Here is a 23804-nt window from a genome sequence, read left to right as displayed (position 1 = left end):
CCACCTCTACTGGCTCCAGTTGAATCCCAACCACTCCATGGGATGAAATGGGATCAGACCAACAACAGCAGCAGCTCCAGCCCATCTCAACTAACTTCTCTTTTCCCCGAAAAGGACAGTTACCACCATCTTTGGTACCATCTAAGAGACTGTCAAACGGGGACATATGGGGGGGGGGTCCTTCTAAAACTCTATAGCTAAAGGGAAAGGGAACAAGCAATGTTGATACAATGAAAGCCTTACTTAACAATTTACATTTCAAAGGCTTTAACTAGGTTTCCTGCTTTTCCATATTTTTAATAAAAGGTTAAAAGGTTGTTTAATGGTGTGTTTGCTGTGGTGACTGGGTTATGTTAACACCTCTGGCCCATATTTTTCATCTAAATACAACATTTTCTGCTACTAAGAGTTTACAGACTAAAACGATAAAGACAGGAGAGAGGAAGTTTGATCTCCATTTTATAGACGGGGGCCTGACGCACAGAGATTAAGGGTCACATCTTCAACTGGTGTACAACAGCCTAGTTCTATTGACTAAAAGGAGCTGATCCAAAAAAGTCACTTGCCCTCGATCACACCAGAGGTCTATGGCAGAGCCAGGAACTGACCCCAGATTTCCTGAGTCCTGGTCTGGTGCCAACCTTCTCCAGCTCTTTGTTGGTTTTCTTCTTATTGGTGTGTCTGTACATTTATCTTTCTGAAAGTCCAATTTTAAAATAACGTAAGTGCTTCCATGGCTGACAAGATGAGACAAGGAGCTAGCAGCAGGGCCGGCGCTTCCACTAGGTGACTCTAGGCGGTCGCCTAGGGCGGCAGGATTTGGGGGGGCGGCATTTTGCCGCCCTCAGCGGAAATTCAGCAGCAGGGGGTCCTTCCGCTCTGGGTCTTCCGCGGAAATTCGGCGGTGGGTCCTTCACTCGCTCCGGGACTCGCCGCCGAAGTGCCCCGAAGACGCGGAGTGGAAGGACCCCTGCCGCCGAAGACCCCAGGCCCCCTGAATGCTCAGAGGAGGAGCGCTGCCGCCTAGGGCAGCAAAAACCCTGGCGCCGCTCCTGGCTAGGAGGGTTCTGTAAGAGCCTTGGATGATTTCTAATTATAACACTCTCCAACCTGGAATCCTCAAGGACATAAATAATGGCTCTGTTAATAGCCTTGCACTTATTAGTATAAAACTGCAGGAGTCTGAAGCCTCTATCAGCAGGAGTTTTCTAGACAAAGAGAAAAATATTCTACCCTTGAGGTGGCTGCAGGAATTCTAAATCCCATGGACTTGGAGGTGAAGTAATTGAATTAAGCATAAATGGGAGCCTTTTTGCTCTGCTGAATAAAATATCAGGGATCCAACAAAAACTCAGTTGTCTTCTCCACCGTGAAAGAAACCGGAGAGCATGGGAAGAGGAAAGGTCTCTATGGAGACTGAAGTGTGGAAAGATAAATAAGAGACTTAAGATGGGCAGTTAAATTAGAAGAGAAAATATAAATGCTTCCTTTGAGTAATAGTTTGTGATTATAAATAGGGGAGGGGAAGCATGGGAAAACATATCATGCAGAGAATCTTCATTTTATCTGAGGCTCAGTCCATCAGCTAAAACATGACATTGGATTAAAGGAAGTGATTTTGAATTTTAGACACAACTTTATCATAGCTTTTTAGGATAAGGAGGAAGAGGCAGAGCAGCAGGAGAGCTCCTAGGGGCTGTTCTCTCTGGGGAGAGACGGTGGCTGAAAGCGTGAGGGGTTTTCCATATACGTCTGCTTTATTTTTAAACACCCGCCAAGTCTTCCCTTGATCAGCACTTTCTGGCAGAAGAAGGAAGCGGAGGAGGAGTAAAGGGGGCTGCAGGAAGGAGGTCAAGGAGGATGGAAATTGGTGATCTTCCCAACCCTTAAATTAAAAATTCCAGCTTGAAACACAATCCTCTCATAGTGACACATAGGCATGGGGGGATGGGGAGATTTATTACTTCAGCAGAACTGAAATTCTACCAAGAAAGAGTACAAGTCAATCTGTATTTGAATGTCAACAAGAGATCTGGAACTGTCTTTGTCATATTTCTCTCTCCTTTTCATGTATTAAAAAAAAATGCAGGGGAGGCTTTAAAAAAAAGGCCACTGAAGTCCCCTGATCTGACGTAGCCCTGACCCTTTATATTCCATTTATAGTCTGAGTGAGAATGACATCCCCTTACTAGCAAACTGTCCAATCCAGCTGCATGTGTCAAGATTGTATTAGGCACTAAGTGAAATATATATATGACCTTTTAGTGTTTTACACATTGGGTCCTCCTCTAAGGCTCTGGGCTGTAGATCATCTTGACCACTGCTCCTTACCCAGGAATCACTTTGAAGGGTTTTTTGGGGTCCTTTACTTTTTAAACAAACAAAATGGCACCAAAGAAGGACGTTAAGAAACCTGCACCAGCATCAGCACCAGCACCGGCACCAGCTCCTGCCCCAGCGCCTGCCCCAGAACCAACTAAACCCAAAGAACCAGTCATTGATCTGAAGAGTATCAAGGTAAATGGTTGAACTTGTGTGGTCACTGAAAGAGCTCCCAGAACACAAGCTGGAAAATCAAGCAGATCCCTGCAGTAAACATTTGCATTTGTTTGTGGGTGTGAGACAGCAGTGAAATGAATGAGTAACCTGAATGGATTTTCTGGTTTATCTGGGCTTTTTATGTATTTACATTGCTGGAGATATCTAAGGCATGGCACACATTTTAATGCAAAAGCAAAGCCTGGCAAACTAAAAAAAAAAAAATGTAACCGGTATAGCTTTTATCTTATCAACATCAGCCTGGCCCTGAGTCATTGTCTATTCAGTGGAGCTGCATGTAAGGAATTTTTAATGGAAAAAGACACACACACAATTAGATGCATGAAAACTAAATTAGTAAGACTAGAAACTCCACTCCTTCATTCCCGCCATTTCAAAGTGACTCATTACTTTGAAACTTTCACTCTGAACTCCTTTCCAAATTTTTGGAAGCAGCTGTTGTCTGTTTAGTCCTGGGTGCATTTATTTGACAGCTGCTTTGCTTATCCTCCAACTTTGGCAATTCCATCAGTTTCCTTTTAGCTTTGCTACTACAAACATTGATACTATAGTAAAATGAGATCATGACGTGAAAAACCTTTAAGGGAAATGTTTCAGTGACTATATGTCTCATCTACATGTTTTTGTTCAGAATTTGCTAGTTGCTGCAAAGTGAAACTAACAAACAAGAAAAGCCTTTCAGAGCTTTTTCTAAGATTGCAGATTAATCTGAATTCATGTTTTCTTTGGCTTTTGCATGCTAATATTAAGATAAGTTGAATGTTGTTGATTTTTTTACGTGACACTCTGAAGAGAACTGGCTGCAAGGAGGAATTCTGTATTTGGGAAAGGGGAGATGGAGAAGAGGAAGGAGATATATCAACCTGTATCTCTGAGCAACATTATAAATAGTCATTCCCCACCTACCTGGGAAGCTTCTTGTCAGATTACCAATTTGGGAAACTCTACATAAGAAATCCTGCCTAATATGGAGAACTGAAGTGTAGGAGATACAGAAACAATTCTGAGAACCCTTCTCATTTTAGCCACAAAACCCCATAATGAACTCTGTTTAGGTTAACAGCTTGGTGTTTCCCTGACACTTGACTATTCAGACACTTTCAATGTGATGATCTATTTGTTTATTGAAATTGTTTAAGTTTTAATTTTCACAGCCTGACCTTAAATGTTAAGTCAATATTAAGTAATAAAAAAGTTCCATACAGGATAAAATAATACACACCTACTACATTCCTCAAAATATTGAGTCTGAGTTGATCAATGAAACAAAAATTGAAAGCCATTTTAAAATACTCAGAATGGTCATAATAGAGGATGAAAATACAGCCCAACCCTCTTTGGCAATATTTTCTAAAACTAGATTAAACCTTTCACTTTACAAACATCCAGTTATGAGGAGGAACATGGGATGGATTTTCTACTAAATTATTTAAGTTGGTTTGATGGCTGCATGTGTCCAGTTCATTAGGAGAAAATAGAATTTTCAACCCCAGTGATCTTAGCTAAACTATTTTTGCATAAATAGACAATAGTGTATTGCCATATAAAAAATGGAAGCTGCACTCTCAAGCACCACAGCAGTTCAGCATGATCCCGTTCTTTGCTCATACAGTTCTGTATTAACACTGGAGATAAATAGTTATTGGTAACGAAGCAACGGCTCTGCATTTTGTCTGATTGGTATTGGTAACATAGTATGGCTCATTCGTACTCGGCCTTGTTATGTTTTAGAATAAAATAATTCTATCTTTCCTCCTTAATAAAACAATCCTGACTGCTTATAAAAAGACTCTCCTCCTTTTAAAAATAAAAATACTAATAAGGCAGCATGTATGAGGTATGTATGTATTATTATTCCCATTTTACAAATGTGGAAACTGAGTCAAAGATGTTAGGTGACTTTCATAAAGCCACAGAATGAATATGTGACAGAAATGGGAATGGATCTAATGCATTTCTATGCCCCAGTTCTGTGCTCTGACCAATAGATTCCACTCCTACAAGTGTCTCCCTCTTTTTCTTCCCCTCTAGCTAAGTACTTATGACTCCTATCACCAAAGTACTTCTCAGTCATTAGTGTATTTAACTTCTCAACAACCTCACAGAGGCAGGGAAATATTTCCCTATAACAGAGGCATAGAGAGCTTGACTTGCCCAGGGTGACAAGAAGTTTGTAGCAGAGACAGGAATTAAAAACAGGTCCTTTGAGTCAGTCTAGTGCCTTAATCACAAGAACATACTGCCTCCTTCTAGTACAACAGGGGAAATGTCAGGAAAAGCGTGGCACCCTTGTCCTTCAAGCTGCTTAGCTAAAAGAATACTTCTATAATGAAGAATTCCCACCTAGACACTTAACAAGAGCTTATGAAAAACCTGAGCTTCCTACTTTATTGTAAAACTAAGCCCCAAATCAGGAGATACGGCCAAGAAGCAGAAGCTGGCAGATGTTTATTGCTTTAAAAATGCATCAGATACAGTAAGTATTATTTTAAAATGACTCGGGACAAGATTTTCAAAATCTGACTAGTGACTTTGGGGCACCTTATCTGAGACCTCAAAGTGGCTTGGCTTTAGGGTGACCAGACAGCAAATGTGAAAAATCGGGACGGGGGTGGGGGGTAATAGGAGCCTATATAACAAAAAGACCCAAAAATCGGGACTGTCCCTATAAAATTGGGACATCTGGTCACCCTACTTGGCTTTCAGAAAGTGCTGAGCACCCACCCTCTAAAAACCAGCCCCCTTTAAGATGTCCTAAACTGGACACCTAAAAATTAAAGCACCCCAAAATCCCTTTTGAAAATCTTGGCACACATTTCACCCCATTCCTTAACCTCAGCAGTCCTTTCATCTTACATTAACTCAGTTAAAGGCAAATATGTAGCAGCTCATTTGAGCTGTCTGGGGCTGGTGCCAAATTTACTGCTTTCTAGCACCACCTATCGACTACAAAATTGATTAGCACTGATGCTGGTCTAAGATGGGAATATTCCTTAAGCTCTGCCCCATTCTTGACTGATAGCAGGTTAGCATATGATGACCGAGGGGAGAAAGGTTGGGAAAAAATGGGGGAAGTAGGGTTAGGAAGATGAGGACATACTTTGTTCCAGCTCAGATGTCGGAGGTTCTATTTGTCCCCATGCAGAGAACAACAAATACTCAGGAGCCCAGTTTCCCAAAACCTTTCAATGATGGAGTTTTATTACAGTTTTTTATTACTACCGCACTTATGATTTTATTTTCAGGTGTACAGGTTGATACAGAAAACATAATATGAATGTATACGCGAAGGCAGAGATACTGAGTGATGATGCATGCGTATGAGAATTACAAGAGTGTGCACAAAAGGAACCAGTAGTAATTAAGGAAAAGAATGTCACGTTTTGACATCAGGGCCGCCCAAAGTATTCAGGGGGCCTGGGGCAAAGCAATTTCGGGGGCCCCTTCCATAAAAAAAAGTTGCAATACTATAGAATACTATATTCTCGTGGGGGCCCCTGCAGGGCCCGGGGCCTGGGACAAATTGACCCACTTGCCCCCCTCCCCCCCAGGCGGCCCTGCATTTTGTCAATTCCATAAGAATACCAGTAACCTTGCAGTCATGGATGCGAGGACAGATATTCAATATTCAATTATTGCAGTGGAAGTAGAAGCTTAAATACTTTTGTGGATCTGGGCCTGGGTGAGTAGAGGTACTTTAGCTGACTCATGCTCTCTCTCTTAAGAGGAGAATATATGCCTTAAAGCAAATACAACCAACCAGACTGCTTAAATACAAAAAGTAGGCTTCTGCTACATCAAATACTTTCTGTCCTAGCCATTCCAATGAAAACAAGGCTTGAATCGTGGTTTAAGATGTGCAGCATAACATTATGCTTTGCTTATGTGTACACTCACTGGCATGGTATTACAGTCTTTGCAGTAGTGGTACTTAAGTTACTTGAAAGGCATTTTGAGCTATCTAAAGTATAACAGGTGCCAGATAAAATCAAATTCTTGTCTTGTATATTATTACACTGCAAAAAAATGGAAAAACTGTACATATAGTAGCTAGTCCTCAGGAAAGTGCAGAATTGCCAACATGCTGTTTGATAAACCCACTGTGCCCAACTCGGCAACCCCCTCCTACCCAGGACAGATTTTGGCCCTCTTTGCAGGTGGGGGAGTTCTATTTGTATAGCCTCACCTTCACCTGCCTTAGTGTTCTGACTTAATTGTAATTGTAAATGCCCCTCCAAGAGTCTCTCAGCAATCAGTGAGCCAGATGCTGAGCTGGTGCAAACCAGCATAGCTCCCAACTTCAATATTTTTTGTATCCAGGTGCTGGAGACGGTGGGCTTGATTCTCCATTTTCTTGCACCCTATGTAAACATTTCCATTTGTGCAGAGTGAGCGTAAAATGCTACCATTCTCTGTTAGTATTATACAAGCACTCCCTACATAAGGTTCAAGGCAACGGAGAACCAGTCCCAGGATCTCCACTGTCTGAACGGAAAATCAGGCTCTCTGCTGTTATAGCATTATAAATGACCTCTGTTTTGGAAATATGGCTTCCCAAACATGACATTATCAGGACTGAAACCCCAGCCTGGTGAGCATTATTATACTGCACATCTTCAAATTTAAAAAAAAAAAAAAAAACTCATCCTAGGTAACTGGTTACTGCATGACACATGAGAAAACCTGTTGCATGGATGTGAACTGTGAATTTATTTGTATAGATGACTCTTAAGATGGTATAAAGTGCTTCTCAAATTTTCTTTATCTCTTGTTGCATTCACTACTCAAGCAGGTCATCTCTGAATGGACATTGCCAGGGGTATAACAAGAGAGGTAACTGCTAAATGCATTGACAGAAAGCATCTAGGATGGAGAACTTCAGTACATCAACCACTACGTGGTTAATGTGATTGCAAATGCCAGTTGAGTGAGAGAGTGTACACTGCAGACTCACTGCTTTTGGTGCTGCAGATTAAGGAACTGGAAGCTTAATAGCAGCTCAGGATTTCCTTTGCAACTACACCTCTACCCCAATATAACACTGTCCTCGGGAGCCAAAAAATCTTACCACGTTATAGGTGAAACCGCGTTATATCGAACTTGCTTTGATCTGCCGGAGTGTGCAGCCCCACCCTCCCGGAGCACTGCTTTACCGCGTTATATCCGAATTCGTGTTATATTGGGTCGCATTATATCGGGGTAGAGGTGTAGTAGATTCTGCACTCTTTGTCCAGGTCCTCAGCAAAGACCTGATCCAATGCCCACTGAAGTCTATGAAAAAAACTGCCGCTGACTCAGCTGTATATCGGATCAAGCCATTAGTGCCTAGTGCTGGGATGGGGGGGGGGCAGATGTTCAAAGGTGACTACGCCACTTTTGAACTCCCCAATCCTATGCTAGCTCCACACCAAGCCAGTCCCCTGGTATAAGTCTGACCACGGGGATGCTGCAGCATATAGGGACCACTGTGGGGCAGGGAAGACTCAGCCATGCCCTTTCCCACACCCACACACCAGGTTATAACTGCTTTATATGCGCAGAGGATTCTCTATGCCAGCTTTAAGTCTGGTTTGTACTAGTAGCACTGCACAAAGCGGCCTTAGTGCAGAGGATAACCTGGACATCAGAATCAAATAGATTCTGAAATCCCGTCATGTGAAAAACAAAGTTTACTGCTGGTGACATGTTGACAGGAGCGGTGCCAGGGTTTTTGCTGCCCTAGGCAGGGGTCCTTCCGCGCTCCCGGTCTTCAGGGCACTTCGGCGGCGGGTCCCAGAGCGCGGAAGGACCCCCCGCCGCAGAATTGCCACCGAAGACCCGGAGCGCGGAAGGACCCCCCCCCCCCGCAGAATTGCTGCCCCCCAAATCCTGGTGCCCTAGGCGACCGCCTAGGTCGCCTAAATGGAAGCACTGGCTCTGCGTGTTGAAGACTACCTAGTTTTGCCCAAACAAAAGTTTAACTGACAATACTATTAGGAGGGGGGCCGAGTTCAACTCAGATTTTTCAGAATTTCATCTGTGCAAGAAGCCTCTGGTAGGTGAAACCTGGCTTTACTTGTAGCAAATCTCTCATTCCCATGTTTGCTAACCTGAAAAACTGTTTGAAAAGTAGTTTGTGCCATGACGCACAATTTGCATACTTCAGTGGTGTTTAAAACAAGAGAACAGTACCAATTGTGAACTTCTGAAGACATCTATCACATTTTTTTGCCAGGAATAATGGAAATTAAGGCAAATTATACAAGGGGCTAAATTGTCCAAAACTCAAAATAGCCTGTTTTGCTGATAATAGCAATTAAAGCAAATCAGTAGTTTGAAACAGCTCCACTCACTGGAATATTACTGTAACACCCTTTGTGAGAGAAGCAAAAAGAATGAGCTTAGCTCACATAAGCTAGTTGAAGGAAGGTTACTTATTTAGCCCATGAGTAGTAAAGAAACAAGTAATCTGTAAGGAGATATGAAATAGCCACAGCTAGAAATTCTCCCTCAACTTCCCTGATGTTATATTTGGATCTTACGCTAGTTACCAAATAGCAACTTTCAACTGTCTGGCTTATTATACAGGACAGCTGCTGGGGGAAGTGAAGATTTTAAAGATTTTCACATCCCAAATGGGGACAAAAAACAAAAATCTCAAAAGTTTTCACAAACTGAAAATCCACGAAAAAAATAAAAATAGTTTTGTTTCAAATTTGACTTTAAAAAATTATATTAGCATTAGCTTACATTTTGAATTACAAAGCCATTTTGAATGGGAAAGTTGGAATTTTTCATTTTGAAAATGTCAAAACAAAACATTTCAGCTATTTTTTCAAAATTTTTACAAGTCAAGAAATATATCAAACGTGAACCTTCCCCATAAGAAGTTTCGGTTTCAACAAATCAGAATTTTCTGACACAATTTTTTTTGGTCAACAAATTCCTGACCAGCTCTATTACATAGTACTTTAATGTCAAGCAGCAATAGCTCAAGTAACGTTAATATACTAACATGATCACTGGGAGGCATATTAAAACAACTAATCCATTTGAGACTATCACTAGATGTCAACAGCATTGAATTTCCTACTCACATCCTCTAGATTTTCATGCAGTGCCAAATGCAATTAGAAAAGGGACACTTTTACAAATTAGCCCAAATGAATGCTACTTCCCTCTGGAAAGCTAATGGAATCTATGCAAAATGATACTATCAACACTGCAGCTGTATCACATTTCGCTTGCAGGCATTTTAGGACTGCAAATGAATTAATCAGTTAGCTTCATCCAAAAGTTGCTCCATAACTGCCAAGTATTATAATATGCAGTGTTGTTGTAGCCGTGTGGGTATTGTAATGTATTACTGACTTTGCATGCAAAGACTTTTAAAAAATAAATTCATCTGTACTTAAGTCCATTAGATTTAAGGATGCATCTGACCTTTTATATTTATAGAGGCAATCCTGATGATATAATCAGATGCATTCATTTTTATTTCCTTCTTTTATTGTATTACCAGGGACTTGTTATAAAACCAGAACCTTTGTTCTTTGGGCATTAATCTGCTCCTGATGTTTATTCCCCAAATAAAAGACAGAGAGCTAAATCCATTGGGCCTAATTCTGCTCTCCCTTGAACTGGTGATGAGAAGTAACACCACTGAAGTCAACAGAGTTATGCCAGTTTGAATCCAGTGTAACTGCGAGGAGAATCAGATCCTTGCTCTTTAGTGAGGCTACTGTGGCTTCAGTAAGGCATGTAATCTTCTGTGTATCTGACAATTAAGTGCAGTGGAGAGGATAGTATTTGCAGATACACCAGTTAGTGTCAAACTTTATTGGTGATTGCTTATCATGCTACAGGGCATTAGCAGATTGCCAGCTGATGTCCAGTGAAATTCCCCCTGCCCCCCAATATATGGTGTTGAACAATTAATATATTCTGAGGGCTTTAGAACTTCCTCTGAGACATCCAGTATATGGTAGGCCATTGCCAGACACATGGCATTTTAAACTAAAATGATGGGCCGCCTATCAAATCCTGTTCTAGTGATTTCAATGTCTCCGGGTTTTAAGAGTTGGTTTCTCCACACCTTAATACTCCTGGAATCAATGAAATCATGCTGGTGGAAAACCAATGTCACTGGTCTATACTAGAAAATTAGATTTCAGAGGTGTGAAATCCACACCCTTGGGCAGCATAGTTAAGCTGACCAAATTCCCCATGTAGACAGCGCTAAATTGACAGAAGAATTCTTCCATTGACCTAGGTACCGCCTCTTAGGGAGATGGATTATCTATGCCATCGGGAAAACCCCTCCTGTCAGGGCAGATAGCGTCTACACTAAAGTGCTACAGCACTGCAGCTGCTGTGTCTCCAGTGTAGACCAGCCCATAATTTCTAGTGGCCTCAATCAGGGCTCCTTTGTGCTAGGCACCGTACATCAATGTAACAAAGAGATGGATCCTGCCCCCAAAAGTGGGGGAAAACACAGGAGGAGTAGATGAACTCTCCACATACAAAGATCTTACCCTCATCCCCCAGAACTTTTCACCTTGTGCAGGCATTTATCCCTGTGCAAAGTAAAGCAGGTGCTACCAGATCAAAAATGGTAGAGTTTCTCCCTCACTCTGCACTAGTGTAAATGGCTTTGCACGGTAGCAGCCACAGGGCATTGGGTTCCCTGCTTTCATGCCAATAGTCATTTTTTATTCTTAGGAAGTCAGAAAAAAGCAAACCCTGCAAATATGCTACTTAGCACCCATTGTGCCTGTAGAGAATATCACAGACATTAGGGATGAAAATGGCCTACTGCATTGGTGTAGCTTATCTGTCCACCCCCCTTGGCCAGTTCAAGTTTGTTCCTACAGCACTTTGTCCAATCTGGATTTAAAATTATTTAAGTGGCTGGGCTCCCATTGTGCCTTGGGGAGGGTATTTCCCAATCGAACGGACCTCAGTGTTAGGACTTTCCTTTGCTCTTTTTCATGCACTGTAAAACCCCCACCCCCACCTCCTCTTTGGAATACTGCGCAGGTGGTTCCTAACCTTTTCTACACCGCATCCCCCTTTGCACTCCCACTCTCTCAATATGGGATCTAGTCGGGATCCCACATTGGAGTGGGCGATCACAAACCTCAGGTTGAGAACCCCTGACCTATACAGTGTCCTTCCCTTTTTTGGTGTTAAAATCCTTCATCTATATCTAGACAGTGATCTATTCACTTATTAATATTTTGAGTAAACTGACCACAATTCAGTTCCTGTGATCTTTCCATACATTGCAATCCCTCCAGCCATTCATTATTTTTGTTGTTGTTTTCTGAATTTCCCTGCAATTTGAGTATCTTCCCCTGGGTCCTGTGGTCATCACATAGTCTGACAATACAGAAAGAGTCATTCATGAAAGTTCTGATCTATCAAAAGCCAGAGAACATTTTGCAAAGCTTGCCAAGCATCACTACAGAATTAGAAACAGGACCACAGAGCATGTTAAGTGAAGAGAAATAAACTAAAAAAAATCAATGTTTAATTTGTTTTAATATGTTCTTGCAATATTTTCACGCTAAAGGCCATATTCCATTGCCCTTCCCCACACAGAGTAGCATCTTACTCCTGGAGCAGTCCAATTAAAGTGAGGTGAACTGACCCTAGAATAAGGCAATACTCACTATAAGTGAAGATATCAGAATCTGTCTCTACATCAAAAATATTCCTTAGTTCATTTTAATCTAGAATCTGTAACAATATGGGGAACGTCTCTGGCATACCAATATTTCCCCTTCTGAGCCAAAGCCTATTGAAGTCAGTGAGAGTCTGTTCATTGACTTGAAGGGGCTTTGGATCGGGCCCTATTCCACACATATATCAACCCGTGCCATTCAGCAGCATCCTTCAGAGCCCATCAAAGCCAATCTGGTAGTCAGTTCCGTAAGATGCCACCCTTATGCCTCCATTGATCTGAAAGCAGGATCAATGGTTACATGTGCATCCATCCCCTCTCCACATAACTCTCAGCCTCTGGAAGTAGAATGGATTGAAAATAAAATGTAATACGAAAATTTATGTCCAAAGCTATTTTAGTTTTCATCAAAAATATTTTAGGATGGAGTTTTTTAAGCCAGCCGTAGGTCAGGTCAGAAAAAGCAATAACGTTTTCATTAATATTTTCACTGAAAAAACACTCCATGTTTTCCCAGGGCAAAAATCTTTTCAGTGGAACACTTTCCAGCCAACTCTGCTAGGCAGTGAAGGGCTAAGATTGGAACTGAAATGTACATGCCATAAGTGGCAACACACTGCATTGAGACTAGCTGAGGTAACCCGCTGAGTAATATTTAGGGGTTGTAATAATCTTTTAAAAGTTCCCATTCTCCCCCACCCTGTCCCATCCGCATTAACCAATCAGAATCTACAGCTAAGCTCTGTTCACAGCTTTCTCGCTTCTTCTGTCACATCCTCAGCCGGTGTGAATCAGTGTAGCTCCACCTCAGAGATACGCCAGTTTACATCCGCTGGGGATCTGACAGCATCTCAGTGCATCAGAAAACTGGGCTAAGCTAAACAAGAGCATCCACCCAGTGTACGAGGGCAATCCAACCTCCACACTTGGGATTCACAGAGCTGATTGGCCATGGGAAGATCATGCAAATGAGTTCCCCACAATCCAAACACTACTACTATCTATCGTGGGTATGTCTCTGCCCCCCGACCCCACTGATATAAAATAAATAAATAATATACCATAATAACTCATAGTAACTGAGTATGTGTGTAACACTTCTCATGTTCAGGAAACTTTTCAGACACAAAGTCACACTCATCATTAATGTAACTAATTAACTCCCTGGTGAAAAAAGGCAAATACCTTTACCACGTTTTATAGGTGGAGAAGCAGCGGCACAGAAAGCTCAATGGACCTGCTCAGTGCCATACAGCAGGTTAGAGTGAGAGCCAGGATTTGAATTTAGATTATCGGGTCCCATTTGTCCCATAACTTTACCCACAGGACCTCCCATGAGGTGAAGGGAGAGCTTCAGAGCTAAATTTCCCTGTCTTTTTAGGGCACCTCAAACTTTCAGTTTGGAGGTATAGGCTAGTCTTTCCTCTGGTTATGGAGACAGTCACAAGGGTGACTAGACCGGTGCCACTTACCACCCCTTCCCAGTACACATCTGGGACTGCGCCACTGGCTAGCCTGCCATGAGGTCCTCTCCTCTCCTGTCCATTCTCCATCCCACCATTAACAGGCACTCCACTAGTTTCCAAAAATCTTACTCAGACCCTCATCCCCATCACTGGGAAAAGTGTGTTAATTCCCCCTGCATACAACAAAACCTTCCCTCACTCCCCTCACTCCCATCAGCAGCAGACCCTCTCCCCTTTCCCCACAAGGGAACTATACAATTTGCTTTCTGGTGTTCCTCCTAACAGATGGAGGGATTCCTGCCCCCACTCAGTGGGGGAGGCTCCAACGCATCATTGCTGCCGTGGGTGGGTGGAATCTCATCAGGTTGATTTTTCCCCCTTGTCTTTTCTTTCCTCACACTCTCAAGCATCATTTTCCACACACAACCGAAGACATTGGGGGAACCTTCTGCCTGATGTCACCTTTATCTAGCTTTGAAATAAAACGATCAGTCGGGAAATATCATTTTCGGGGTTTAGGGTCACATAGTCCCTTAATGTTTTCTTCATGCCCAACAGATACAACGAGCCAGAGAAAAATGAACCATCTAGTCTGCCCCTTCCCTCCACATTAGTGGGTCAGGCAACATACTATATACATCCATCAGATCCTGTAATGTCATTAGGAAGGAGTTAGTGCAGCCATGCAAGCCCCAACCTGGCTTCACTCTGCTGTGTATAAAGAAGAAGTCCTGTAGAACAGCGCTTCTCAAAGTCGGGTCGCCGCTTGTTCAGGGAAAGCCCCTGGCGGGCCGGGCCGGTTTGTTTACCTGCCGCGTCCTCAAGTTCGACCGATTGTGGCTCCCACTGGCCGCGGTTCACCGTCCCAGGCCAATGGGGGCTGCGGGAAGGGCGGCCAGCACATCCCTCGGCCCGCGCCGCTTCCCGCAGCCCCCATTGGCTTGGAGTGGCAAACCACGGCCAGTGGGAGCCGCGATCGGCCGAATCTGCGGACGCGGCAGGTAAACAAACCGGCCCGGACCACCAGGGGCTTTCCCTGAACAAGTGGCGGATCGGCTTTGAGAAGCACTGCTGTAGAATACAGACCTCAACAGAAGAGAGACTGGGAAATCTGTAGTGCCTTAAAAACGAATTACCCATTGGCATGCAAACAATTAACTTCAATTACAGCCTCAGCAATAGAGAAGGTCCAAACATTCTGATAGTTTTTCCATTAAAAATGTTTATCGAGATACTGGGCTCAGTAGGTCAAGTCAACCTTTCAAGGGAAGACGGGGTGGATCAGCTAGCCATTCAGAATCAATATTTACATTGTTAAAGTCAGAACTAAATCAATAATAGTCCTACAGACCAGTCCTCTTTTCACATCATAATGGCCACCTGCAGCACCACACTGGCATAAGAAAGGCCTGATCCAAAGCCAGTTCAAGTCAATAGGAGTCTTTCCATTGATTTCAATGGGCTTTGGAACAGGAACCAAGTCTGCTGGCTGGAAAACCTCAGCCAGTTCAAGTACCTACAGCTTCCTGGGGGGTCAAGAATCCGTACATGAAAATGTAAAACCAGCCAGATGGACAAAAACAGAGCTCCTCCCTCTCTGTGGCTGATTTTATAGCCTGTGGAACAAATAGGAGCGCCTCAGAAAGAGGAGCCCCAAGTAGGTTGAGAAGGAATATTCCTTCTTTACGTTACAGCTCTAGAAAGTGCTGACAAGAGTCAAACCTCACTGAATCTTGTCACTCCCTGCCCCTTTTTGCCACCTAAAAATAGCCCCAGTAAAATGTCTGTCAAGAAATGGATCTATCCCTTTGCCCTAAGAAAGCTAAAGAACTCTACAAGGGGAGTGGCCGCTTCATTCTGACACTCGAGCTGGTTGTGATGTCACACCCTTCACATATATAAGAAGAAGAAAAGGGAGGGAGGAAGGACCACTCTCTCAGGGACTCAAGAAGCCCTCGGCCAATTCCTCCAGCCCGTCTGCTCTTCTTCTTTTCCAACCATCTCAATCATGGTGGGTCCGCAGGAAAGATAATTCTTAATAGTGAGCCAATCATTTTAATCGGTGTATCTAGCTTCTAGTTTGGGTTAGTCATAGGAGGAAAGAAGGCCAGAAAAAGTGTTTAGTTTAAGGCAGGGAGCCAAGCAAGCAGGAACCTCTAAAGTTTTATTTTGGCCTTGGGGGGAAAATGAAGCTTAATGGATTTTGCTAGGCTGTCCAGTTGGTCTCGTCTCTTACACTAGTTAGTGGTAGCAATGTAGTTCCTATAACTTTACACTGAATAGATACTATTGCAGTATTCTATGCTAATTTTTTTGTATATGATGCACTCTGATGTGGTTGCAAAGGAACCATATAATAAATTATTACCTTAGGAACAAAGTGCTGATAAACAACTAATTTAAAAACAAAGAGGCTTTAATGCATAGGTTTATTTGTTATCCTAATGTTGAGCTGCTGGTTAAGCAATGATACGTCAAATGATCTTAATGTTGTGTGTCTGTAGTAAAATGATAAATGGCCTGGAAGTACATTAACAACTTCTCTGTTTGTTAAGAGACACTTGATTCATTGCTTAAGCTGCAGCCCTGGTTTTGCCCTAGATATACATTTCAACAGAATCTTTAAATAGTCTTATGATGCTTTACAAAAAAAAAAAAAAAACACCCACCAAGCAGACACTTGCTAATATGACTTGTCATGGCCTAGTTACATTCAGCAGGACAGGGATGCTAGAACGCTCCGCTACCTTGTGCTGTTTTCTTTCTTCTGTCAATGCATTTTCAACAGTACTAGTTCTCTTTTTCTCTCTCTCTTTTTTCCCTCCCAACTGCAGTCCTTCAGTGCTGACCAGGTTGCCGGTAAGTGGAACAGGAATTTAACTGCCATAGTACTGAAGTAATAGACTACCAAATACTAGACGTACCCTAGTCTAACCAGAACTTTCTCCATTGCTAGCCCTGTTGGTATTCAAGCTACTCCTGAGAATTGGACAAACAAGCTCATTTTTTTGCCCCTTTGAAAGATGATTCGTGGAGGTAGTTGGCTGCTTTAAAATCCAACAGGTCCCCCGCCCCCTTTTTTTAAAAGCTATTTTTGTGATTGATTTCTTTCCAACAGATCGAGTTCTCCAGGGAGCAGCAGGATGGTAAGTCACAAGACAGCCAATAATATACCTGCACATGCATTCTGATAAAGTTTAACCTTAAGGAAGACAGGAGGCCAGATCTTCAGCTGATATAAATCAGTATAGCACCACTGATGAGACAGGAGTCATTCTGACTTCTACCAGCTAAGGATCTGACCCTAGATTTCCAGGTCACTTATTTGAATGCTTACATTCTGCCTAATCTGCCAGGTACACAGACCCAAGAGAACCTCTCATATTGCCAGCTGTACCTGGTACATCTTCTTCAAAGTGTGTCACTGATGTGTCAAATGGATGCTGAGAAGCAGTTTTTAATCATAAGGAACTAGGCTGACACCAGGAGAGAGGGAAAGCGAAGCTGAATTAACTTAGCTGCAGTTACACGGGGATTGTTATTTACATTAATGGAAGATTAAAAAGCCCTATGAAATACCTGCTTGTCACTCTTGGCTGGGAGATACGGGGGGGGAAAAGAGAGCTATATTGCTGTAAATACGCTTATGAAGCGTGGAAATAGTTAGCAAATTACTCATGTATAATGGTGCGTATAATCTGGATGTATTGCTGTCCTATGCTTGCTGCTGTATTTCCCGCTTCTATATCAGTAGCTAGCAAGGTAGAGGATTATTCAGTTAAACCTGTAGTCTTCCTAAACAGGTCTGGCTCAAATAGGGTGACCAGACAGCAAGTGTGAAAAATTGGGACACGGGGCGGGGGGGTAATAGGAGCCTATATAAGAAAAAGACCCCAAAATTGGGACTGTCCCTATAAAATCGGGACATCTGGTCACCCTAGGCTCAAATCCTGACGTTTTAGAAATTCCCCTTTGAAGAGCCTAAAATCTGCTCCAGGGGTGTTTTTTAAATATCCTAATGGATACATTTTGGTTATGTTACATAATATAATGTAGATTAACAGCAGCAAAAACCCAGTACGGAATGAATTTGATCCCTGCTGTGACTAGCTTCTGTTTTGAGGAGAGGTACAAAGGACCAACTAGAAATCAAAAGTCACAGAAAGGGAAAATTCATCAGAGCTTTCAGCTAAAAAGACTGACCTAAATCATGAAGTCTCAGTCTGAACTTCCAGGGTCTGATTCCGCTCTCAGTTACTCTCATTTAACTCTGGTTTTACCATCAAAGTCAACTGAGTGACACCAGCGTGAGATCAGAACTAGGCTCCTTGGTTCCAAACACTCCTGATCATTAAGTGGGTTGATTTGGACTCGTCTCTAATTATAACTAGGGAACTTTCACAAAGGGGTTGGGAATGGTTATGGAAAAATCGCGTCAACTAGAATGCGTGTGTATAACAAAGCAGCAGCTTTTTCAGCCTCCATCCTGCTATTTCAAAGTAGCCAGCTGTTGCAAAGTTGTGATGACTGATCCAAGTAATGGAGCAATTAAAGGCGACTTGAGAAACAGAAGAACTCACTTGGAATACATTAACCCTACCCATTACAACTATTCAGGGATGTTACAGAATCAGCAGCTGAGCATAACACTGTTCAGGGCCAGATTTTGGACGTGCTTACACCAGTATAAATCAGGACTGGCTCCATAGAATTCAATGGAGGAACACTGGGGGGGGGAAGTCTCAGTGAGCGATTATAATTGGGCCTCTTCACTGAACTGGGAAGCTGCATCAATGAATATTAAATCCTTTTTACATTTAAAAAAAAATCATCAAGAGAGGAAAAAATTTGGTCTTGGAACACTCTGTGTGTTCTTGCTAAAGGCAAAAAAAGTGTCACGTTTTAAACTTAGCTCTGGATAAATATCTTTAACACACAAGATGAAGGACCAGATCAGCTGGCATAAATCAGTCAAGTTCCATTGACTTCCACCTCTCGGAAACAGCCAATATAAAGTCTGTAGATTGCAAGATGCTGTTTTGTACAACTCTAAAAGGCCCAAATTGTATAGCCTGCTATAAAAGGGGAGTTAGGGGAGAGGGCTAGCAGCAATGTGTTGTAGGTCTCAACACATCCGACAGTAAGGGGATTAATTCCAGACGTGTTATATTACAGTCTAGCAGAACCACATACTGCATCAGCAGTTTTACTGGGTGGCAAGACTCCTTCAGACAGACTGTATATGGAGCTAGCACCAAAATACATCAGTTTCACGTGTCCCCGAGAAAGATGAATGAAGACATAATTTGGCACTTGGCTTATTGACCTAAGTCTGTCCCAAGGCAGAAAGGACAGCCACCTACATACACAGTACAATTGATGCCTTCCTCCAAAATGTGTTTTCAAAATGAATAAGCTGCTGTAGTGAAATACACAATTAGTCCACATTGCACTTAACACACAGGATGGTCAAACTTTTGGCTGTTAAACTACAGTAGATCTATAGCATAGACGATGCGTTCTTGACAAAACAAAGTCAATTGAGATGGATCTTTAGCTAAGTTCTTTATTACAATGCTATTAAAGTACAACATAAAGATTATTAAAGCAGAGCATAGCAGTTGAATATGAAGACGAGAATTCTGTGAACAGGATTTTTCACATTAATTTTTAACGGAAAAAGTGTCGGTGTTCCAAGATCTCAACTGGCAATTGGAAAACAAATGGACATCTGTCATCTCGGGGCAGATTTGATTCAGTCAGAATGTACTGGCATGAAAAACTATACAAGGGCTGCCAAATAAAGAAAGAAAGACTCCTTGGGTATCTGTTATATGGGAATGACCCACCCAGGATGGGTGCGATAGAATATGAAATGACAGATGTGGAGAGACATTTCATAGCAATACAACATTGTGAGAGAAGGCAAGGGGTAAATTTCAGATGTGTCAGATTTCATGTTAACAGCCATACTGCTGAATCACAGCCTGTGTTCTTCAAAGCAGGCAGAGCTCTTGTACTGCAAGGAGCTTTTGCAAAAGGTTTTCATCCCTTTGGTGAAATAAAATCAAATAGATTATTCAAGAACTTTTTACCTTCTACTGATTGGCTACGTTAAGAAACTTGTTCATGAATGGAGACACTTATAGCCAGCTTATCTTCCTTGGCACTTAAGGTAACCACATGGGGCAATTACAAAACTACTGTTGGCTATTAGAACCAGGAAAGAGATGAAGGGTGGACAGAAGGTTAAAAATAGTGATACTAAAATGTCATAGGATGTAAAGTTTTGCTTGAGACCATGGGCCAAAGTCTCTGCGGCCTAACTCCATTGACTTCAGTGGTGTTACATCAGCAGAGAATCTGGCCCCATGTCTTGGTCAATACTGGCTAGTTAATACTGAGCTACCCATCTCATCTAACCCTCTCATTTTCTCCTTGCAGACTACAAGGATGCTTTCCTCCTCTTTGACAGGACAGGTGAAGGCAAGATCATCTTAAGCCAGGTTGGTGACATCATCCGTGCTCTGGGACAGAACCCTACAAATGGTGAGATCAAGAAGATCCTGGGCAACCCCAGCAAGGAAGGTAACTATCCTACAGTCTGTAGGCGCCTAATGAGGAAATGCCATCCCCACCCAGTTAGGAAATGCCACTGGTCACAATGGTTGGGGGTGGCAGCTGTCATTCTGCTAGTTGGGTAAAAAAACCTCTTCACCAGAAAAACTTGAATTTTTCCTAGATCTGTTTGAGGAGGAAGGTGGGGAGTAGATTTACAGAGGGGGGTGGGGTGGGATTTAGGCTTTGAGGAGAATCCATTTTTGATCATTTGGATACCAGGTTACAGTAGGTGTAACCCACTGGTGAGTATGTGTTCCAGGCCCCACTCTCTGTCCGAACACAAGAGTACAGGAGTCTGTTACAGCGCCAGCTACAGAGCTTTACCTCAAGCTTTACCTCATGCTTTGAGCTTTGGTGGTTCTCCAGTTCAGTGCCTGGTGTGTCGGCCAAGATGGAGGCCCTCACACGGGCAGAGGGCTAGATCCCCAGCATAACCCCGCTGACTTCAGTGGTTGACTTACACCAGCTAAGGAGATGGCCTGTAGAGTTTAACATGGAAATGGTGAGTCTTATTTTAACCAGCACTCAGTGAAATGGCACATTTCTTTTGTTAGGCATCTCTGTTGGCATTGCTCACCTCACAAAGATAAAGGCAGCAGTGAATATGAAAGGCCATCCCTACTTATTAATAGCCTGGCTTACGGTATCATTTAGGTTACACTGAATCTCAGAGTGGTTTTAAATTACTTTAGCAATAAAAGTTAGTGACTTATAGTGAAATAGTAGAACAGTTTCTATTACACTGCTGTATTCATATGCTCAAAACTCTTGGATATACAGCCATCCACCATGTTTCACCTGCGTCCACATGTTTTAAAGTTTGGGCAAAAATCTCTATATTACAGCTATGCTTTAATTAAAAGCCACTTGATGTGGGCCTCACTGAGGACTAGTGCTTCTGCTTGGTTTGAAAAGAGACTGGGTTTAATTTTCTAATGTTGTGAGAAATTTAAAATGACGTATTGAGCATAAACTTAAGTAGATGTGCTGTGTAGGTGCATGTTCATAAGACTTTTTTAAATTAACCAGCTCTGGTAGCAAAGCCAGCAGTCTGTAATATGGGCAAACTGAACTCTTCCAGATTGACAAAAAGAAAACAAATCTTAGCTCTGATCCTGAAGAGACTTAAGTATGTGACTAACTTGAAATTAATGGGACTACTCCTAAATGTAAAGTTAGACACATGCTTGTGTCTTTGCAGAATTGGGGCCTTTGACATTAGATGCAAAATGACTAGCAATAATGTTATAATAAGGTTAGCTTACTCCAGCTACACTAATTTGGACTCATTGCACATGTAATACATGGAATCTGTTCTCTTATTAAATGTCAGCTTTCATTTTATACCATAATACACACAGGATTTTCAAGGTGAAGAAGAGGGGAAAACTAATGTCGCTGGAGTATCCTTTACTTGTGGAATTTCCTGATTGAGACACTAATCTCACAATGAACTCTGTGCTGACAACTCTGCCTCAAGCCCCACTGTAGGCCAAGGGGATATGCCGAAGCAGAGCAGTTTGCAAGATTGGGGTCTAAATGCTTAGCGCAGCACCATTTGGAAATCATTACAGTTGCTGCTTTGCGCCCTTTCTATTTTTAATTCCATTTGGCCCTTGAATATGTAACCACACTCCAAGCACACTGGACCATGGGCTACAAATATAAAAATTATCAACCAACCCAACCAAAAGCACCAATCCATTCTTTCAATTATACTTAATATGTAAGCATTCTGCAAAAGTGAGTGGTGTTTTCTCCCCTTGTGCATATTGAGAAACTTAAGCACAGAGGAGATGATTCTGTGCTGTGCCCCTAAGAAGGGCACCGTAGAACTCACAGGCCAAGGCAGGGTTGGGGTATAAAGTGGCTTTAAGCCACCTTTGCGCCCTCCCAGTTTTGGGCTGATCTGGGGACTGGAGAGGCCTCTGGCATAATTTAGACAACCCTGGGGGCCTGTGTAAGTTACAGGTGCCCTATCAATTGCAGCGCTGCCCAGAATCTTCACAGTACTGTGTCCTGCAGCCCTGCTCCCAGAACACTCTTCCTGCCCACACCAAAATCCACCACTGGCTGGAAATCTTCCATTCCAAAAGAATAATAACTTTAAAAAAGTGAAAAGAAGGGTGGAACAGTGGTCTTAAACACCAGACTGTAACCTTAACTGGAACTTCAATGATAGTGACAACTAGAATCCATATGGAAGTGGGATTGTTAAAGGCATGGGGAAAGAAACAGGATTAAAGACGATAGAGGGAATGCAGAAAGAAGGGATGCTTGAGATGGGAGGGCCTTTCTTATTCCAGCATGGGTATTCAGGAGAATTCTATAGAACGGCTCTGTCTCCAGTAGTGTTATAACTAACACTTTCTTTCCAGAGATGAATGCCAAGAAAATTACATTTGAAGAATTCCTGCCCATGATGCAGGCAGCTGCCAACAACAAGGAACAGGGTACCTTTGAAGACTTTGTTGAAGGTCTGCGTGTGTTTGACAAGGAGGGCAATGGCACAGTCATGGGTGCTGAACTCCGTCATGTACTGGCTACTCTGGGTAAGGGATTTTCATTTCAGCGAGGGACTCAGAAGAGCTAGCATTGTTTGTAGGGCACAAGACAGAGAGGGAAGGGGTGTTACAATCAGTGCTGAGACAGGCATAGGACTACAAAGTGAGACTAGCGAGTATTCTACAGTAAATGGTAGCATAAAAGGACAGAAGATTAACAACCCAGTCTAGAGTCTAAGGCAAAAATATTTTTACTATTTCTAGGCTCAGTCTAAGAGATTTAAAAAAAAAAAAAAAAAAGGACATGAGACAATGCTGTAGATTTCAGGGACAAAATTATTTGGCCAATGGCAGAAGCTTCCACGTCTTATTGGATAGTGAGTACAATCTTTTTGAGTGTGTGGATGGAGACCTTACAAGGAAAGGTGAACCACAACTGAAACAACAAAAACAAAAAACATTTTTGAGGATAGAAGGAACTCATGATAACTGAGCAAGAGAGCAAAGAGGATGCATGGATGCAAGTTTACCATGATTTATGAGAGTCTATGGAATGTGGAAACAAACCCAATTCTGTCTGTGCTTCAGGGGAGAAGATGACGGAGGAAGAAGTAGAAGAACTGCTAAAAGGACAGGAAGACTCTAATGGCTGCATCAACTATGAGGGTAGGTATTAACAGTCAATAACTTCAGCACTCTCTTCTTCTATACATTTGGTACTTCTTTCAGAAAGTTTCATAACTGATTGTTTTTAATGGTGAAATCCTTTAAGCCAATAATCAGTGAGTCAATGAGCCTTCTAGATACATCAGTTAGACAAGGTACAATGAAAAGGATTACTCCAAAAGACAGCTTGTTAGCAGTGATTGCTAAACGGTTGCACTCAACATGCTCAGCCAGAAATCAGGATATGAAAATAAAGGGCTAAAATTCAACAACGACATAAATTGCTTCTGTTTGGGCCAAGACTAAACTTGGCCCAGAGTCTCT

The 23804-nt window shown here is 42.3% G+C and overlaps 1 protein-coding gene across 1 annotated transcript; it reads left to right on the top strand.

The window, feature by feature from the left end:
- The first annotated feature begins 2385 nt into the window (after positions 1–2385).
- On the top strand, positions 2386–23491 carry MYL1 (myosin light chain 1). Its single transcript, XM_065412999.1, has 5 exons — positions 2386–2517; positions 16808–16835; positions 20134–20277; positions 22689–22862; positions 23403–23491. Exons 1-5 carry the CDS (start codon positions 2386–2388, stop codon positions 23489–23491), a joined length of 567 nt encoding a protein of 188 aa, XP_065269071.1.
- The last annotated feature ends 313 nt before the right edge of the window (positions 23492–23804 follow it).

This window comes from Emys orbicularis, chromosome 11, assembly GCF_028017835.1.
Source record: "Emys orbicularis isolate rEmyOrb1 chromosome 11, rEmyOrb1.hap1, whole genome shotgun sequence".
Lineage (NCBI taxonomy): Eukaryota > Metazoa > Chordata > Testudines > Emydidae > Emys > Emys orbicularis.
The sequence above is the reverse complement of the archived record's forward strand: the minus strand, read 5'-3'. Positions and strand labels throughout refer to the sequence as shown.